At 48.1% G+C, this 20,899-nt stretch overlaps 1 protein-coding gene across 2 annotated transcripts in view; it reads left to right on the top strand.

The window, feature by feature from the left end:
- ipo11 (importin 11) overlaps positions 1-20,899 on the top strand; it is a 69,111-nt gene that overhangs the window by 19,725 nt on the left and 28,487 nt on the right. For both annotated transcript variants that reach the window (XM_067231426.1, XM_067231427.1), the window contains exons 8-20: positions 1,595-1,643; positions 2,737-2,807; positions 3,203-3,395; positions 3,965-4,117; positions 4,739-4,782; positions 5,979-6,069; positions 6,470-6,517; positions 7,674-7,779; positions 13,492-13,618; positions 16,925-16,958; positions 17,196-17,236; positions 18,648-18,764; positions 20,713-20,826. In XM_067231426.1, coding sequence (XP_067087527.1) covers positions 1,595-1,643; positions 2,737-2,807; positions 3,203-3,395; positions 3,965-4,117; positions 4,739-4,782; positions 5,979-6,069; positions 6,470-6,517; positions 7,674-7,779; positions 13,492-13,618; positions 16,925-16,958; positions 17,196-17,236; positions 18,648-18,764; positions 20,713-20,826 — 1,188 coding nt within the window. The remainder of the gene's footprint in view (positions 1-1,594; positions 1,644-2,736; positions 2,808-3,202; positions 3,396-3,964; positions 4,118-4,738; positions 4,783-5,978; positions 6,070-6,469; positions 6,518-7,673; positions 7,780-13,491; positions 13,619-16,924; positions 16,959-17,195; positions 17,237-18,647; positions 18,765-20,712; positions 20,827-20,899) is intronic.

Below are 20,899 nucleotides of genomic sequence, written 5' to 3'. Positions count from 1 at the left end.
GAGAGCACATTCATTAGTCATGACATTTATGATTGGGTGGAAAAGCCCTTAGATCTGCTGGGAATTAAGTGGTTGACTGCTTGGGAATAGGTTATCTATTTAGACAAGTGCTCCACATGCAGCACTTTTAAAAACAATCATGCTCTGGCTTTGTGATTGGATGTGATCAATTACTATAATACAAGTCAATTTTAGCCAAGCCATAATGTTGTGAGCACTATTCATCTCAGCCCCAAAGTTCCGCCTGCTTTTAGTTGAACTGAGATAACCTGTCAAAGTTGTCTCCCCTAGCAGATTTGCGAGACCCCAGCTACGGTATGCTAGCATTTAGCTGTCAGATCCACAGCTCTGAATGGCAACAAGCACCTGTTAAAATCTCCCTGGTTGTAGTATTTGCCGTGTGGCCATCACAACAGCCTTGGGCCTGGTCATAATTTGGCTCGCTTGTTTGGAAATCGTCCGTCCCACAGAGGCTACACAGACACGGGCACAAGATGGAGAGTGAAGGGAAACTTGTAATGCCTTCGAGTTTACGAGAATTTCTAAACCTCTCTTCCTTTCTTGCTCTTTCTCTCTTGCTCTTTCCTGCTCACTGTATTTTGAGATTAATCCAGGTCTGACAGTTTTGTTGCAAAGGTGATACACGGAAAGACTTTGCCGCTCAGAATGTATCTGCTGGTCTGACACTAATCTGAAGGGAACTCAAGCAAAAAGCCTGTTGATGTGGTCTGGACAGGAAGGTATAGGTTGAAAGAGTTATGGTATACTATAGGTTATTTTAGATGAAGGTTACTGTTGGATCCTGTGTCATTGCTAGCTTATTTAGTCTAAAAGGCTATGCCTTCCAGTGACAGTGGTTCACGCAGGGCATCTTTTTCAGGAAAGGTTATGGACCATGCTTTCGGGGGTGTTTGGGCGTTCTTCAGCGTTTGAGTGATTTGTATGTGACAGCTTCATGTTTCTGACTGGCCAATTCTGGGTGTGTGTGCCTGTGTGATGAGTCAGTGATTCCCCCAGCCTCTAGCTGTACACAAATATACACACGCGCATAGCTAACAGAGGCAAGACGACACTCATTAACTCTCCCCAGAATGCGCTTTTCCCGCGATAACCTCCCTTGTCCCCTCCTCACCCCTCTCAAACTCCCAAACTCCAGTTACTTCGGAGACGTAGCAAGTCTTTTTTTCATTTTTTTTCCACCTCTCCTTGCCCCCCACCCTTTTCCTCTCATTGACCATACCCTTCATCATGGTCTCCTCTTCTCTCTTCTCCCTTCTCCCCCCCCCCCCCTTCCCTCCCTTTTTCTCTTTCCTTCTCTGCTCCCCTCTCCCTTAAGGTGCTTATCTTCCAACATGTTCTCGGTGTGAGTCTCAGGGGCTGAACACAGGGACTCTCCATCACTCACTTGCTAATTACCCCCTCCCCCACCCACACACGCACACACACGCACACACTCTCCTTTCCTTAGTAGCGCAACTTCTACTGTTTATACTGATGAGGCAGTCATGAGTGATGTGACCACCAAGATGTCAAACAGATTCAATTACTATCGTCCTCTTTCCTGACATCCATTCCACTTCTCTCCTGTCTCCAGGGCTTTCTGAATGCAGTCTTTGAGCGGTTAAAACAGTTCCTGGAATGCTGTAAGTATTTCTCCGTTTCCTCCTCCTGCTAATGCCCTGCAATGATTACGCCCCGCCGTTGATGATGCTTTGTTGCCGCAACCAGGAATTAATCTCCCAGCCTTAGGCAGTGGACAGAAATATCATTATAGCTATCATGCGCCGCTATCATCTTAATATGTCTTACCGTTCTCTGGGGCAATGAGCAGTGCTGAGCGAGTTGTGGGGGTGTTGGTGGTCAGGGGAGATAGGGCCGCTTGGTATTTTGGACGGGGTTGATGGCAAACACTTCCAATGTACCGGCGAGAAAAAGCGATGGACCCGCATGGCCGTAGATAAGGCGCCCGCTGCTTCAGGGCCAGGCTATTTTCGGCCCTTTCTGTTTCTCAGCTTCTGGGTTACCTGTCAGTTTGAAATGCCCTATTATTATCTGCCTGTCTCTTCCTACAATCTACAGGCTTTCTCTCTCAGCCTGTCGGTCTTACTGCTTATTTGCATATTTGTCTCTGAATTTGTCGGTCTAGGAACAAAACCCCGGACCCCTCCTCCATCAAGGGGAAATCAGTATCCATCCACCCCTGTGAGACTGACGGTTCTCTCTTGGGGATGGGGGGGGGGGGGGATTCAACCAGCACTGGACTGCATCCAGGGTCTAACTATAAACACCAGGGGGCGTTTTAATTGGTCCCAGCATCTGCCAATGTTTTTATAGAGCCGAACGTTAGAGCTGAAGGGAGATGTGCTGAGTGCGTTATTCAAATCCCAGTCACAATCGTTTGTACTTTGTAGACTTTATGAGAACAACTTGAACGTGTGTGTGTGTGAGAGAGAGATGGTGTGTGTAAGAAATTGATGATAAGTCGAATGGAGTTCATTCTAAGTGCGTTTGGGTGCCGTAGAAAGCTGGACTGAGTATGGAACAGGAGGGTGATGGATGCTAATAGTAAAGTGTGTTTGGGTGTGGTAGAGAGCTGGGGTGAATATAGAACAGGAGGGTGATGGATGCTAATTGTAAAACCCTAATGCACCCAACTGCCTGTGCTCCATCACAGGCATCTCATGGATCTGTTAACATTGTATTATATTATTCCCCCCCCCCCTCCCCCCTTCCTAGGTCGACACTTGGGTCCAGAGAGCTCATGCAGAGAGAAGCTGGAGAAGACCATCATCCTCTACACTAAGGTGGTAAGTCGAGACGCTAGGTGTCCCCCACTCCCCTACGGTGGGGGGGGGGGGGGGGGGGGGGAATGCTCTGTTCTGTAACCAGGATGAAACTGTTAGACATATTTTTTAGCCAGTGTTCCAGGCTACCAAGCCTGTTCCAGGTGCTGCAGGCATTCTGTATGAGGCTCGGGTTTTCAGTGTCGCTCTTTATAGGGGGACTCGGGTACACAGGAACAGAAGAGATCACGCCCGCTTGAACTATTTATTTGGGCGGGCCAAGTTGGTAGTATGGGAAGACACAGAAGAGTAGGGTCACTTGATGCAATGGCGTGGTTGCTGGGGCTGGTCATGGTTAAATGTCTAAGTCTCTCTCTTTCTCTCTGTGTCTCTCCCTCTCGACGATCCCTCCGCCGTAGCTGCTGGACTTCCTGGAGTGCCACCCGTGCCCGTTCATCCCCCTCATCCAGCGCTCGCTGGAGTTCGCCGTCAGCTACGTGTTCACGCCCGCGGGCGAGGGCGTGGCTTTCGAGCGCTTCACCGTCCAATGCATGAACCTGATGAAGATGATCGTGAAGAACGACGCCTACAAGCCGGCCAAAAACATAGAGGGTGCGTGGGGGTGGGGTAGGGTGGGTGGGGCGGGGGGGGGGGGGGAGAGAGAGACGGTCGAAGAGGGGACGTGATGGAGGATTCATTCCGTCGTAGAATAGGAACAGAGAGGGAGGGGACGGGAAAAAAAAAACCTTGAAGAGAGTGAGGGAACTCGAATGCAGTCGCTAACAATCCCTTTAGGAAAGTCACGGTGAAAAGTTTGGTTTTATTTGACGCAGTCACAGTTTTCCCATGGGATGCTTTCGTCTGAATTGTCCTCTGAATGCGCACGCGCACACAGTTTGATCACGGCCCTCAGAGGCCTGTGGTTTCTTGTTAAATGTGCCCGATGGAATCTTTGTTCATCAAGCCAGCCTTTCGGGACGCTGTATATTCCTCTCTCTCGCTCTTTTTGTTTCGCTCTCTCCTCACTTATGAAAGTAGCACTGAAATTGACAACTGTCTGAAACAAAGTACACAACAGCCATCTCACTGTTTGATAGATCTATCTCTCTCTATCTCTCTCTCCTCTCTCCTCTCTCTCTCTCTCTCTGACGATCTGTGTGTCCTGTCGATCTGCGTGTCAGACAGTAAAGCAGAAAGTCTCGAGGCTCACAAGATCAAGACGGCGTTCTTTACACACGCCACCCTGACCGAAATCGGACGCCGCCTGGTCTCCCACTACTTCCTGCTGACCAAGGAGGAAGTGACCATGTGGGAGGAGGACCCGGAGAGCTTCGGTACGCTCGGGAAACACGCACACACACGTGTACATACACGCCCCCGCAACACACACATACGTGCACACTTATCCAAATACCACACACATTCATTCCTTCGCAGAGTCTGTTAGGATCCATTTAGTAGGTTCCATTTAGTTACCCAGGGTGAATTCTTATCCCTTGTCACCAAGCCTTTGACCGTGGTGGGCTCCCCGCTCCGCACCGGATCACTCCTAAGTAACGGGACACAAATGGCTCATATTTGGAGTGCGGTGCCTATGTTCTCTATTAGGAACAGAGCAGTGTGTCATCTTGAAGCTTTAAGTGCGTTGGGGTGTGTGTGTGTTTGCCTGTGTTTGCTTTGAAATCATCTGAGATTCTGCTGGGAGCTCGCTGGTTATTGGTTGTGTGAATCTCCAGAACGACTTCATGGCTGTGACTTGTTACATTCCTGTGTGGTTCTCTCATTGAATTGTAATGTGGGGAGACAAAAGCTTGAGCATTCTGTAATGTGTTTTTAAATGAATTACTATCCTCTCACAAGCGCAGCTACTTTGACGAATGTGTTGTCTAAGTTTATTCTCTTTTTATTTTTTATATTTTATGGCCTTCTCTGCCTTTTCTGTACTTTTTTCAAAGCTGTTGAAGAGACAGGGGGGGACTCTTGGAAGTACAGTCTGAGGGTGAGTTAACTTTTGTTGTTCTCTCTTTTTAAAATAGTTCTCCCTTGCTTGCTCTATCCCACACATGCGCGCACACACAAAGACTCTCACTCTGTGCGTGTGCCTCAAACAGAGCTCGGTGATCTATGCTCTCAGTTGAAACTCGCACGCACCATTGCCTCTCCCGCGTCAGTCTGTTTACAACAGCAACCGCACACAGCGCGACAGCCGTTCCGCTGAAGTTGCGGTGAGAAAACAACCCCATAAATTTATCTGTCTCCAAGAGGAACTGCTCTCACTGTTCCCTGGAGGCAGAGGAAACGACACTGAACCTGTGAAACAGCTTCTTTTACTATAATAGCTGAGAAACTGTCTTAAGGATAAATCCACCGGCTGCATGCGATAGCTGGCCACCGTAGATAGCTCGAGGATATTTCCTCTAAATGATTGTTAGCGTTTTGCAAAGATGTTTGGCAGCTGCCATCCAGGGCACTAGTATCCCCCTTGCAAAAAGAGAACAGTATTCTAACACAAAGTGATGTTCTCTTCGTTGAAAGGGATTGGAATTGTGTAGTCGTCAGGCTGCCTACACCGTAATCAGGTTGCGCAAAACTCGTTTGTAGGCATTTTGTTCGTGGATCGTTTGTCTTGAAAGCGCTCGTTCACACTCCCTGAACCCCTATGGACAAATAACATGGATCTGATGGGAGTGAAACAGACTCCCCGTTTCTCTCTCTCTATTTCAATGTGTTCCTCCCTTTTTTTTTTTTATCTCCCCCCTATCTCTCTGTGTGTGTGTGTGTGTGCGCATTTGTCTTCTGTTGATTGTCATTCTGCCTGTCCTGGTGGCCTTTTCGTTTCACCCATATTGGCATCTGATTATGGACGATGCCATCCCCCTGTGTGTTGTTAGGCGTGACGTGGCCGTACTCCCTCCAGGTCAGACACCCACCAGGCCTATTTTGCCTGATTTAATGAAGCCAGACAACCAGCAGCGGCCTTCGTAACGACGCCTGTTGCCTTTCGAAAACCCCGTGTCCCTGCTTCAGCCGCACGCACGCAAGCGCAATACACGCGCACGGCCCCCCGCGCGCTGTCCTCGAGCGCTACCTGCCCGGCCGTTCCTGTAGCGTGTTGATTTGGTGTCGGTGGACAGGGCCGGAGGCACGGTCGGCCCTTTGTTGACGTGACGTACTCGTGCTTTTGTTTCTCGCCAGCCGTGCACCGAAGTGTTGTTCCTGGACATCTTCCACAACTACAGCCAGACGCTGACCCCTGTTTTGCTGGAGATGGTGCAGAACCTACAAGGTCGGTCATTAGAGACACACACGCACAGAAACACACACACACACAGAAACACACAGCCTGTTTGTTCTGGGTCATTCTGGGAAATGAGATCTGTCGGAGCGTGGCCAGCAACCGATTGGATAATTCTATGTTGGCTGAGAAGACAACATCAATTGGAAAGCCAAAGAGTGTTTCAACAATAGAAAAAAAGGTTTGTCAAAGGCTTATGCTTGCCAGACAGGATATTTCTATGTGACGGGTGAAAAGATGAAGCTGTCAGTGTCTGCGAGTCGTTCACTGTCATTTTTCCTATATTTCCTATATAAAAAGGTCTATGTTGGATTGACAGGACCGAGCATGCAGCTTCATTGGACTAACCTGTCAGTGCGTGACTGTGTGTGTTCTGTGTTTTGCACTGTAGGCCCAACGAATGTGGAGGACCCTGTCCAGTTACTGATGAAGGATGCAGGTGAGCACGCTCAGAGAGAACTTGCGAGGGCGTCTGGGCTGTGATGGCAGGAACGTGCCGGAATGCCTCGGTCGGCACTCGCAAAGCGCTGACTCACGTTGCATCATGCGCCCGGCCAGATGGATCCTCTCCTTCCTACAGTGCCAGGGCACCCAACAGCCCCCCGTTGGTCTGTGTGAAAGGGAGGGACGTCTCACTCTCTCTCTTTCTCTCTGTCTCTGTCTCTCTCCCCCTCACCGCCCTCTGATTACACCCCAGAGGAGCTCTTCGTCTGCCCCCCCGTCCTTGTCTCTCACCGCTGCCCGTCTCTCCTTTTCTCTCCCTCCGTTCCCCTCCTCCTCGCGCTCTCCTTTTGACCTTCTAACCGTTGGTCGTGTCCTCCCCCGGGTCTACAGGGAGCTGCGGCGGTGGCGGCGGTCTTCCTCCATCTCCTTTGTCCGTGTGAGGACGCAGCGCGCTTGCCCTCTCTCTCCCCCCGCAGGGCTCTCCCTCAATGCTCGTTAGCACTCCACAGCCCCGGCCGGCTGTCACTAATGGGATCATTTGGCTGACCCCTCTCCTTGCTCTTGTCTTTCTCCGTCGCTCGCTCAAGCTCTCTCCCACTCGCTTTCTCTCTGCCTTTCATTCTCTCTCTCTTTCTCTCTCTCTCTCTCTCTCTCCTCATCAGCGTCCTCCTCCCACTGATCAGTCTCGCATCCTCGTCTTCTTTCTCGCCCGCTTACCCCCCCCCCCCCATCACCACCTCGTCATCTCTCCGTCTGTGTTGGTCCGTCCCTCTGCCTGTGCTTCCCGAAAGACCGTCGCAGCCTTCGAAAAGCCCGTCTTGGGCGGCCTCAACCGTTCCTCTGTTAGTGCTCTGTGAGAATGTGTTGCTAACCCAGAGAGTTGCGTTCCAGATCAACACTTGACCCAACAACGTGTTTCAACATGGCATGTGAGGTGATTACCGCACCGGGTAAAACGGTAGCTCATCAGATAAGAACAGAGCTGGCTATGACGAACAGATAAGATCGAGTCATTCACTCACAGCAACACCTGGTCGACTTCAAACTAGAGAGAGAGAGGGACGATTATCAGCTCTACAGTGACTGGAATAATACTGGTGTGTCATCTCCTTCTTGTGTGTTTGCGTGCGCGCGTGTGTGTGTGGCCACAGTGTACAATGCGGTAGGATTGGCGGCGTACGAGCTCTTCGACAATGTGGACTTCGACACGTGGTTCAAGAACCAACTACTGGGGGAGCTTCAAGTTGGTCATCACAGGTACGAAAATGCACTCACTAGCACCATTACGACAATGGTTTTTCTGTCAAAGTACACTAGAAACTGCCAGGGCCCAAAATTACCATTCACTGTCAACTGTTAATGTACTTGTTGCACTCCCAATCTGCCTGTCCCCATGGTTCATGCAGAGGATGGGCTGTTAGTCCTTTGTTTCGATAACTATTATAGTTTTAGTCATCAACTCCACACCTGTTCGTTGAGCAAACTCTAAGTCGGTTTGTGGGAAATCTGCTCAACTATATAAACGCTTCTGTTACATACCTAAAATGTCAAATATAAAACAATGACGTCCAAACTTTTTGAGGAACTTTTGTAGTGTCGGAAGGATAAGGATCGTAGCGTCTGTGGAGACTGCTGCCCTCGCAACCATAGCTGTTCGTGGAGTTTAGTTTGTTGGAGACTCTTCTCTTAGTTGTACCAGTTCTCAGCGTTGCCTTAAAACTCTAGCTTTAGCCACCTCCATTAAAAACCATTTCCTGTCCTGGGAAGTGGCTTGAACGCCCCGTGGGTTTTTGGTGTGTGTTCGACAAGCAATGGCTACGACTCAGTGGAGATGAAAGTTAGCGATGGTGCTTAAGAGGAGAGAGTGGGAGACGAGGAGAGTAGGACAGACACACACACACAGAGAGAGAGAGAGGGAGAGAGGGAGAGAGGGAGAGAGGGAGAGAGGGAGAGAGGGAGAGAGGGAGAGAGGGAGAGAGGGAGAGAGGGAGAGAGGGAGAGAGGGAGAGAGAGAGAGAGAGAGAGAGAGAGAGAGAGAGAGAGAGAGAGAGAGAGAGAGAGAGAGAGAGAGAGAGAGAGAGAGAGAGAGAGAGAGAGAGAGAGAGAGAGAGAGAGAGAGGGGGGGAGGGGGAGGGGGAGGGGGAGGGGGAGGGGGAGGGGGAGGGGGAGGGGGAGGGGGAGGGGGAGGGGGAGGGGGAGGGGGAGGGGGAGGGGGAGGGGGAGGGAGGGGTAGTGTGGCTCTCACAGACTACAAAGGAGACCCCAGGAAGACGGGTCGAGGCCTCACGACAGACGCGCGTCTGAACACGGGTGCCCTGACGACAGACGCGGGATCGGGCGGACTTTGCTATCCAGACTGGAACTCGAACCCGCCTCTGGCTGTATGTGAGAAAAAGGAAGGTCCCAGCCCCTCACTAGATCAAAGACGCATAGGAACACGCACACGGACACGGGACAGCTCTGAACCGCCTCACCTTCAAACTCGCCGAGGGTGTCGTTGTTTTAGCGCGCTCCGTGTTGAAAGCCGCCCGGGTTATATAAAATGCGCTCTGATAAACTTTTCAACTCCCTCTGATGTCCCTGTCTCTCTGGGTGAGCTGAGTTTGTTTTTACAGTCAGATGGTATGGCGTCTGATGTCTGCGGCACTTTGAAAAGATGCGTACAATGGGCCTCTAGATACGTGATGATGCACGAGAACAACTTTGAGACCGCTTCGGCATATTTAATGGCGTTCGAATGTGCGTTTGTGCACGCCTGCGCATGTCCTAGATCATCTTAGACACAATCTCTTTTGTTTGCTTACACTAACAGCAGAGATGCTTAAAAGGAACATTTTCGCACAATTTCATTGAAATATCGCACAGCAATGCTCATCTCCGAACTCCGTGTTTGAGTCTAATGGAATAACCTTTATTGGGTTGTGGCAATCAGTACTAAATCAGCCTTCTCACCACCCTCCAGTAGGCTCTGATTACACACCAAATGGCTATACAAAGGAAAGGCTAACGAGGGGAGACTTCCACTCTATTAACATGGACTTGACACTTCCTCTGAGCTTTAAAGGGGTTACCTAGACGACCTGATCCCAGTCACCGCTCCTCTCCATCACACAGAAAACAACCACAAAGGCAAACTTTTCCCTTTCAATGCAGTGAACAGAACTATAGGACTTAATTCCTTCAACGCATCACCTTTATCACAAGAGTGTAAAGTGTAGGACTATGAGGGGATTGGTGTGATGATCGCAACCGTCTTTTTCTTTGTTGTCTGCTTTTATGGTGGTTTTAGTAACTTCTCCTCATTCCTGCAAGATGACCAAGTCATCCTTGGTATTTATCCACATGAAGCCACACTTCTAAAACAATCACTCGACTATATTTTGTAACTGTACAAAGATGTCCAGAACGACAATGTGGACAAGCTTCAGACCAGTTCACTCTAAGTGAATGGATGAGGGGGAGATGGGATGACCCGACTTTCCTCTTTGACCAATCGCCTTCTGACCTCAGACACTGCACTCTAAAAAAACTCCAAGGTCACAATCAATCTTCGAGTCCACCTATGCCATATCTCATGTCTCAAATCCATATTCTAACATGTTTATTTGATTTCATATATTTCACACAATCTTTGTACATTTTCATTTGAAATGTGTGCGTGTGTGTGTTCACCATTGTTACGATCTGCACTACTCTTAGAAAAGAGGTCATTCCTTCAGAATGCTGATTCTAACACATTAAATATGTTTCCTTGATTTGCCATAATAATGTCTATTATAATAATTAATATTAAGGTAGTGCCCATTAAATTGATACTTTATTATAAATCTAATATCTTTTATTCTTAACATCCAACATCCACACCCCGCTACAGTGTGTGTGCGTGTGTGTGTGTTTCATTTTCTATGTGCATGCACCTGCATGTGTGTACATCTTTTTCTTTGTGTTTTGTGGTTGTAAAGAAGCCATGTCATTGCGGCTACTTCCCTACTCACCACACGCACATCCAGATGTGTTTAGGTGTGTGTGTTTGTGAGAGAGAGAGAGAGAGATAAAGCACTCAGCAGCAGCTCTGCAGTCGCACGTGCAGAGACACACACATACACAGACACACACACACCGACCAAGACGACCTTCTTGTAGGCTTTAGCAACCGTTAGCCTTGGATCCATCCATCCGAGCATGTCTGTCGCTCCATCCTCCTCTCCCATCCCTCTCTTCGCATCCCCTCCACACCTGTTTGTCACCCACCCGCACGAGCCGGCCCTCCGGGTCTGTCAGGAGGGGTCTGGGGGGGCGGGGAGATTACGTCCTCGTAAAGACCACCACATGTGGCCACCTGCTGTCGCCGTGGAGGGAGGGGGGTTGAAAAAGGGAAAACAGAGAGTTGAGGTAATGGGAGAGAGTGAGAGGCTGGTGGATGGGAGGAGAGAGAGAAGAGGGGTGGGGGGAGAGAGGAGGGAAGAGGAGACAGCCCAGCGTGCTCTTAACGACACGTGGACCCACCTGCTCTCCTCGGGAGAATGAGAGGAGAGAGGGAGGATGTGTGTGTGTGTGTGTGTGGCTGGTGAGGGACTCAGGCATAGGATTACTTGAGTGTAAAATGAAAAGGGAAGACGGTTGACCCGATTTCTGCTCTTTTGGGTTAGAAAACCAAGGAATGTTCCAGAGTGCGTCTGTCCGTCTGCCTACCTTCCTGCCCAACTGTGACATCTCGAGGACGGGGTGACATGACAGGAGATGGGAGAGCCGTGTATTCGACGTTCCCCAGACTGAGTTGCTCTGGGCTGGCGGGACTCAGGCCCGTCTGACTTCCGGTGACCCAGACTAGCCTCCACTCCCTGATGGCTCCAAGCCATCCACAGACCTCCCCCAGATACTCGACCCGTCTATCCTCAGCCCTTCCACACCTTGCGCTCTTAGTTAGTGTGTGTGTGTGCGTGTGGGTGCGTGCGTGCGCAAATACTGTATGTGAGATAATAGGGGTGTGTGTGTGTGTTCTGAGAGAGAGAGAGAAAAGGAGAGCACTTCCAAGCGAGCGCTGATGGGAGTAGGAGCTGGAGCATACACCGGGAGTGCTGGTGGGAGTCGGACGTCAGCAGGAGGGAGACTCGTCTGTCACGACTGAGGGGAGGGGACGACGGGGCGCGGGGGGGGCCAGGCAATGACTGTTACTGTCAAGTTTATGAGAGAGGGGGAGGGAGGGAAGCGAGGGAGGCGAGGAAAGAGAGAGGGGGAAGGAAAGGGAGGGAGCAGGGGGGGGGGGGGGGGGGGCGAAACGGTGGCAATGCAGATTATTTTCCGACGTGGAGAGGAGATAGGGCAACAGGCCAGGGTCAGGCCCCCCTTGTATACGAACTCCCGGTTTCCTAGTCCACTTGGCATCCTCCTGCCTTCCCCCCTTGGGCTCCGAGCCCACGCCCGGCCCCTTGTCTGGGGGTGAGTGATTGAAGGTGAGCCCTGCCAATGATTACCTGTCTGGCTCCTCACTCACAGCAGCCAAGCCCGGCTAAATATTAATGGGCCTGTCAGACCAGCCACGCTACCGAGTGTGACGGACACCTCCAGCTCGGCCTCCGGCTTCGCGGCGCTCTCCCCATTAAAAGGGATGCCGTTCCCTGGGTGCGTGACGCTGATTGACTTCTCGTCAACCCACCCCCCCCCCCCCCGTGCCCTCTGGCCCTATAAGCACAACATCTGTCTCAGCTGATTAGTCTCCGCAGAGAGGAAACAAGCGCTTAAGGATAAGAGTGGAAACCGTCTCCCGGACTCAGATGGAAGCGATACACACACGCGCGCACGACCACACGCTCCCAGGAAGCGACTGCGGACCCGTTTTCTCCGGGGGTTGGATCCTGAGAAAGTGCCCTCTCTCTGTCAGGGATTGCTTGGCTCCTCTGTGTGTGTGTGTGTTTGCCTGACTACAGTGCTTACCTGTCGAGCCGTGTCTGTCCAGTGATGGATCGGGCAACTCCCTCCCCCCCCCCCCTCCCCTCTGTGGCGTGGACAAGGACCTTCGCTGGCCCAGCTCTCCGGTCATAAACGGCCTGTTACCTCCCTGTGCAGGCCAGGCATACCCCCAGGAGACGGCACGAGCCCAGCCTCTCATTCGCCCCACCTCAGGAGTTAGGACGTCTGTCCAGGCCGCGGCTTCTCTCCCTGGGTGTTCCCATCCGGTGTGTCCCAGCTGATGTCTGGTACTGGGCGTCCTCTGTGGGAGCACCAGGTGGGGAACTGGGAGGTTGGGCATCTGGGCTTGATACCGACCTGAGCTCTGTGATGTGTGCCCCTCACCGGCGCGTCACCTTAGCACGGTCTGGGCCCCTATCTGCTGCTGGCACCAGGGAGATGGGTCCACATTCTCCATCCTCTCCCTTTCTCTGGATGACTAGCAATGTTGACTCCTCTCATGGCTGGAATTGACTGTGATGTCAGTTATGGCATCAATCTAGGACGTACATGATCCCCACTGCCAGTGACTTAAACGCTGAACGGTTTTATCAGCTTGTGGACACGACACTCCTTCGAAACGGTGTGTTTTGTGGCTGATTCCGGAAAGGCGTTTCCTCAAAGTATTTAGAGTTTTATATTTTTGTGTGAATGGTGGACAGTATTGACCCACACGCTTACATTACAGCTCCGTTGGAGTCCTGTTCTTAATGTCCTGTATTAAAGGAGCCTTCCTCTATTCACTTATGTAGGAGCACTGACACACACACACACAGATTTACAGTAGTTCTCTATTTGTTGTTACTATTTGTTAGCCTCTTACCCTTTTTGGAATGAATTACGAAATGCCTTTTTCACCTTGCCTCCTGCCGTGCTACCCCCCCCCCCCCCTCTCTCTCTCTCTCTCTCTCTGTCTCTCTCTGTCTCTGTGTCTCTGTCACACACACACACCATCTAATATTAATCTGTTTATCTCCCCCCCCTGTCCTGTCTTCCTCTCCCCCCTACTCTGTCGTGCAGATACAAGCTGATACGGCGGCGGGTCATCTGGCTGATAGGTCAGTGGATCTCTGTCAAGTTTAAGTCTGACCTCCGACCCCTGCTGTACGAGGCCATACTCAGTCTTATGCAGGACCCTGACCTGGTGGTGAGTCTCTCGCACACACACGCACGCACACACACACACACACACTGCACAAAATCAAATGTGCACACAACATACACTCAAGGGAGGAATTGTCTAAAAGTATTTACTGAGGTTATCCTTCAGGTCAAACTATCTGGAGAATATGGCCAGCCAGTACTGTGTAATTGGCCTTGTCCAGACCTTTGACAGTTCAAATGGCAAATCCTGTGTTGTCTAGGCAATACCTGACTCCAAACATGACCTCTCTCCTCTTCCCAGGAGCAGGACCAAAGCAGGTTTAAACAAGGTTTAAAAAACAAACAAAAACACTGTACTTCTATGAAAATGTCTTCATGGACAGTTGTTTGTCTTTAGGAAGTGCTTGGTAAGCAACTAACACCTGCCTCTCTCAAGTCTTTACAGACCTACTGCCAGAAGATCCACCACAAAGTGATTAGGAAAGACAATTTAACTTACTCTAAAGGTGTAGAAGTCATGACTGGGCAGTTCTGTGGCATCAACTCCTCTCCATATGTTTGTTTGACTAGAATTAGTAGGTTATTTAATTACACAGGGAAAGTGTAAAATAGTGAAATATACAGTATTAACACTAGCTATTCATAGCATTATATTGTGAGCAGTGAGGTTTGCCGTGAGATTGATTTTGGTCCAGTTTCTCGTCCGTGTGTGCGGACGAGAAACTGTGCTTTTATGTGCAAGTTTGGTCGCATACATGGGAAGGAGATGGAATCCAAGCATAATGTAACATTTCTTTCAACAGAACTATGTTCACGCAGACAAACATTGTGCTCTGCATTGACCTTTTTGTCTCGTGGATTTTTTTATGGTCAGCCTTTGAAGGTCCTCTTCCTTTGACCTTATAGATCGCCTCTTGGCTTGCCCAATTAGGGACTTCCCCAAAGGGGATTGGTCACAGAACAAATGGCATCATTTATTAAAGGCTTCAATGTTCAGGGGATGAAAATGACCCTATATATCAGAGCCAGAACTTGGCCGGCGTTCCAGTCATGAGTTAGCGATTACAGACAAAATCCCAGCTAGCTCTCTCTGTGGTAGGTCACTGGAGTTGAACTCTGCTGCCAATGCGAGCTCGGAAGGAGGGAAAGAGAGGCACGTCTTATGCTAATGTTGGTGGTTTACTCCTTGGTTAATTGGTTAATATCGGAACATCTTGAAAGATAGAAATATGTGCACAAGGGCTCTCTCGTTACACAATTGAATACGTTGGCACACAATGGCGCTGTCCACACACACACAAACGCAAGCACGCTCTCTCTCATAACACACAGCCTAATCTGTGATGTTCACGAGATGAGTCACAGAGGTTCGACTCCCTGTGATGTTCTCTTGTCTCCCAGCTGCCCGCCGTGATTGCCAGCTCCACCATCCTCATCCACTCCACCCCCTCATCCCTCCCTCATCATTCCCCCCCATTCCTCCCAATCCACCCCTCTTTGTTTACCCCCCCGTCAGGGAGGGAGGCGGTTATAAAAATCAAGGCCTTCATCTGCTCTGCAGGGGGCTAGAGTGACGGCAGAACATATAAAAACAGAAAGAAATCCAGTTAAGCCATCTTTCTGCTTTACAGTGCTGCTTTATTGCCCTTTTTGGCCCAGTTAGGTCACCCCCCCCCCCCCCCCCCCCCCGCTCACCCTGTCATGTGTGCCATGTGTGACATGAGGCTTCATCGGCTTTCACATTTCACCTCGCTCGTCTTAGGCTAGAATAGGTTTATAAGGTTAGTATAGGTTATTATGTGTATTAGAGGTTTAGTATATTGTATAGAATATTATATATTATCTGTATATTTAGGAGGTTTACTTATTTAGCGTAGATGTAATCTATGTTCTGTGTACTTATTATATGTCATGTTATGCCAGGTTGCTTTGCGTTGTCTTGTCCTAAGAATTTCAGTGCCCAGTCTGACCTTGTGTTGTTCTGTGCATCTGACAATAAATTACTTGTGACATCTGACAATGTATACTTTAGTCATGTCATTTGTGAGATTGATGCTCTTAACCTAACCGCAAACACAACAAAAGATTACAAAAACCTTACAGCCGAGATGAAGGTATGGAGGCTTTGGGAATTGTAAAGGCCCCATCTCGGATGAATTCATGGTTCGATACCCAGGTGAAGAGAAAACGATCTTTAGTTAGAGACACAGCAGGGAAGGCTGACAGCCTAGTGACAGACTTGGTAGCTCCACAATTTTCTGCGCGCAAAGGCATGTGAAATTCTGTGTGCGCTCAAGTGTGTTCACAGAGAACATAGACAGTGATAGAGGGGCTGAGAGAAGGGCGACAGACAGGGAGATGAGAAGAGGAGGAAAATGTTATCGCAGCAGAGGTCAGCCATGTTCACTGTCATTATGTTTACTTACTGGCCCCTGAAACCACAGCCACTGCACATTTCACAGCCGGCATGTTGTCAAGGAAAGTGCTATTTATTCAGTGAATAGTTCAAACTGTACAGGAGCAAACACGTCGGTTTATATTTTGTTTTTCTCACATCTGTTTGCCATAAGGGTGTGTACCTGTTTGTGTGAGCGTTTTACAGGGTGGGGAGAAAAGAACTTTGACAGGGAGAAAGATTGGAGAGTAAAGGAGTAAAGGATTAGCCCTGTGTTAAAAAAAAAAAAAAAAAGAATCCTGGTTTGGGGGCGTTGGGTGAGGGGGGGCGGGGGGTCAGAATTACCTGCCGTTGAAACACAAGCACTCACCCACCTCTCCTCCAGTCCAGGGCTGTTCTTCAACATTGTGTTTCCGTCCGACCATGACAGATTCCTGCTTCTGGACCCATTCGTTTTCCTCTCCCCATTCTCCCTCGCTCTACCCATTTGATGTCAGTAGATGACACGTGCTCCATCACTCTGGCAGTGTAAAAACACACAAATTACAGGAAGAACTCTTCACTACTTAGCCACTGGGTCTTTTAGCTTGGGCTAACTTACTCTTACGCACGCAAACAATGAACATAGAATGCTGTGCTGTCACAAGAAAGCCCATGTACACATTCACATACGACGTACTAAGTTCTGAGCTTTTCTTAGGAGTGTATATTTGGCTCAGTTCCAACTGTTATATTTGAAGCTGCTTGTCAATGCTAGCTCTAATGACTCATTTTTCTTTCTCTCTTGTCACAAAAACGCTGACTTGTGTGGTTAATGTCAGAGTATTAATCCCATAAGTAATCATAAACTCTATAGAAATTGTTCACCAGGCATTTCAATGATTAGGGAGCTCAATTGAATATCAATTTAAAGGATACTAACGGATATTTTCTCTACTGTTGTTGACTCTGCAGGTGCGGATTGAGACGGCCTCCACTCTGAAACTCAATATCCTTCACATGCCCGTCAAATATACCTTTGACTGATCGTCAGATACTCTTTTTGTGTTATTTTCATATGAAATTATTGAACGCGGATCATGGCCTTATCACCTATCTATGCTTGTCTAAAGACAGCTGCCATTTCTGAAGGTTTACTGAAGCAATATTGCAGTTGAGAGTTCCTCCTCAAGATGTCCTCCATTTAATATTCTCCCCAAGTCTGTCTTCCTTAACTCACAATCACCTGTCGACGACTTTGAGTTCAGGACAGAACAGTTCCTGCCTGTGAGTATTTCTGTCTACACGTTCTAGTTGCACTTTTCTTTCAAAGAATTACACGATTTTCTCAAATATTATTGTAGAAATGGAAGCCCTCTCATCCAAACTACATTTTTACTTGATTTGATGGATGCCTTTCCCGACCCGATACCAGATCCCATCACAGCTTTTTAATGAGATTTAGATACGACCTCTTTGCTGGCCTCAGCTTTTCTGTTCCGGTTTTTTTTGCTGCTTTTTGAAATGTGTTTTGGTCATTGTCTTTCGGATCTTCAAATTAGATACAAAAGTTCAACTTTAAGAATACTCATGCCCATCCCTAGTTCTGATGTGTTTTGCCAAACGTTTTCTCTCCACGATTCAAACAATTGTTGCAGTAATCTTTGATAAATTTGTCCTCTTTCAGCTCCATCCAGGGAGTTTCAGTACTGTGCGATTTACCTTACACAGTTTGCCTTTCTGCTAGCACTACTGTGTGTGGTGAAAATATGTACATTAACAAGGCTTGTTAGCCTTTGAGATATTCCATGCTTGCCTATAATCCTTTCTGGTTTTGTAGGGTACACATGCTGAAGGAGCAAAGTCATTTTCTTGAGTCAAACTTATTATGATCATTTCATAGTGGTCCAATAATATTGTGGACAATTTGATGTAATTTTGGGATGAGCTAAGATTGATCAATATTTGCATAAAATGTATTCAAATTTTGAATTTGATGTAATTTCATTAGGTTTTTTAAATAAATTACGTACAGTACAGGGATTTGAACCTGCGACCTCTTGTTATGCTAGTGCTCTGACCTCTGAGCTATACCCCTCTGCTTTATTTTTGTTTCACTACAAAAATTTATAAATCTGAGCACCAGTATATGTGTGGCAGCCTGCGGAAACCCTTTACATCGTGAAAATGTGGCTTTCTGTGTATTATACATATTTGGAAACTACAAAGTCTCTTGAATACAAATCTGTTAAAATCACTCAGATATCTTCATCACAACTGAAGTTACATCATTTTAAAGTTGACCTGTGTCAAAAAGTGGTAAGGGAGAAAACTGCATTAAAAGATTCCACTCTGTTTCATAATTCGATTTGACATGGCTTGAAGATCTTGCTTGTCCAAAAACCGTTGAAATGAACTGTTTTTCATAAGTAATCATATACTGTTTGTACATTACAATGAAGTTTAGCGACATCAAACGGGTTTCCGCAGGCCGCCACACATCTACATTTTTGATGTATGTTCATATGTTTCACGTTCAACAATTCTTTTTTCTGTAATAAATGTTTTTTTTAAGAAGTGCAGGGGTGCCACAAAGTGTATACAGTATATTACTGTATTAATGAGATCCAAATTCATTGAATTGTTTTTAAGTTTGTCCTTCAGTGTCTGGTAACAATTATCTCCCTCCCTCCTCTAGTACTTGGAGTCCATATTTGGCCTGCTGTTTCAGCTGCTGCAGCAGGTGACAGAGTGTGACACTAAGATGCAAGTGCTCCATGTCATCTCCTGTGTCATCGAAAGGGTCAGCATCCAGGTGAGGAGTCTGGGTTCAGGGTTCAGGCTGTTAAGAACCAAGGATTTAGAGGTCTAGTCTCCACTGTGGTTCAGTGGTCATAGCATTTGCAGGTCAGAGTTGACCTGTCGTCACATGTTGATTAGGGCTTGGTACTGTGTCGAGTTGTATCTACTTTTGCACTTTCCATGGGAATGGAAACAAAGGTTGTTTCAAGTTTTTAGGTTATGCCGATTGCCTACACCTACCTTGGACGCTCTTATAGACCACTATAGACCACCTTTTTGAGAGCCCACTCTCTGAAGCTCCCCTACACCAGACTTGTTCAGTGTGGCTGCTGGGAATGATTTTGGGACATTGGATTTGTTTGCTCCACCCTTCATCACACCGACACCCTTATGCCTCACTCACACACACACACAAATGGAAACACCTCATCTCCAGCCACTCATCTGTTCGAGCTAAATACATTTTTGAAACCCCCTCGCCTTGACTACCTTTTGTCATGGTCTAGAGCCAGTTGTGACACTCGGACGAGAGGCGCCCATAATGTATTTTTGACGATGCTGCAGTGGCTGAGTGAAGAACTGCAACGCGAAAAAGGTCAGGAGAACCGCATCCATCCCATTCGCCCTCGGGTGAAGCCTCTGGCCAATAGGCAGCCATTATAAAACTCATATACCAAACGTCCCTCACGCTCCCCTTTCTAGCCTCAGAGAGAAATAACCATCTCTCCTGCAAGATTGCAATCATTTTTCAGTTCCAGAATATAATGGAGCCCATGCAGGAATTCCTCCTGTCGGACTTGCCTGACTTTCCGACGTCATTATTGTGTGCTTGTCCTCAGTTGAACTCCCGCTTTCCCTCCTGTTATGGCTCCTGTTGCTCTCTACAGTCTCCTCTGATGTGGCTCCAGTCATTCCACATCCCAGTCTGTCCTCTGGGATCCCAGTCTTCTTCATCCTTTAACTCCTTACAATCCACGTCTGTGCTGGTGTGAAATGGAGTTCTTCAATGGCCTTTCGACACGACGTCTCTGCCATCCGTTGCCATTCGGTAATCAAGATGGAAAGGTTCTATTGGAAAAGGGACGGCGTGAACATGAAAGTTTTCTGGCTTGCGTGGCTTCTCAATGGGAGCGTAAAGGCTTTCTCTACCACCTGCCGTCAGTCTGGAGAGGATAGGGCAGTGAGTAATGCTAACCGTCAACAGAACTTGTTGAAAGATGACGTTGGATGTCATTTGATGTTCTCTCCAGCTCCCCTTCTCCCTTCTCTGTTTGCAAATGGCCCGTTATATTGAATTGGTTTTCTCTCATCTCCCATAAACACCTTTTAAAGAGATATTTGGGTATATTTTTTTATAAAGACGAAACGGACGATCTGAGTTCTCTCTTTTCTTTTTCTTGGCCGGCTCCAAAAATGGTGTGATGGGCACAAGTTCCGGAGGAGGACAGTAAAATAAATAAGTGTGGCAGTTTAATTACATCAATCCCAGTGTTCTCTCCAGAGCGAGAGACAGGACATGTGTCCAGACATGTTTCCAGAGAGCATAGAGGGGGCTCAGAACGACTTCTCCATTCAGATCTGTGGATTGTAGACGAGAAGGGATGATAGGCCAGGGTCGTGCTAATTGGGTATGGCTGAATTATACTGTGTAAATACTTAATGGGTCGTGTGAAGAGCCATTTCGGGACAGAGCCCTATTTTTCTTTACCTGACGTATGTACACATCCCTGTTTCTATGGCTACGGAGTGCATCCTTGAAGACCATTTTTTTCCCCAGAATATAAGCTGTATCTTGGATATAATGTTCCTGTTTTACTATCAGAGCTGTCATTTAGATCCTAACTAAATCATGACCTTTTCCAATGCAAGCTTTTTCCCTAAAATGCAGGGCTGGTTTACAAATCTACGTGGGTTCAGTAATTTCCTAAAAGTGCTGGTTTGTGTGTGTGTGTGTTTTTCAGATCAAGCCATATGTGGGGTGTCTAGTCCAATACCTCCCCCTGCTCTGGAAGCAGTCAGAGGAACACAACATGCTCCGGTGTGCCATACTCACAACACTTGTCCACCTGGTCCAGGTACAGTAACACTAGGGCTGCACAAATAATCACATTTTTATCACAATCACGATTTTGGCTTCCCACGATCAAA

This window comes from Osmerus mordax, chromosome 28 (genome assembly GCF_038355195.1).
Source record: "Osmerus mordax isolate fOsmMor3 chromosome 28, fOsmMor3.pri, whole genome shotgun sequence".
In the NCBI taxonomy this organism is placed as follows: Eukaryota; Metazoa; Chordata; class Actinopteri; order Osmeriformes; family Osmeridae; genus Osmerus; species Osmerus mordax.
This window is presented reverse-complemented; position numbering and strand designations above follow the sequence as displayed.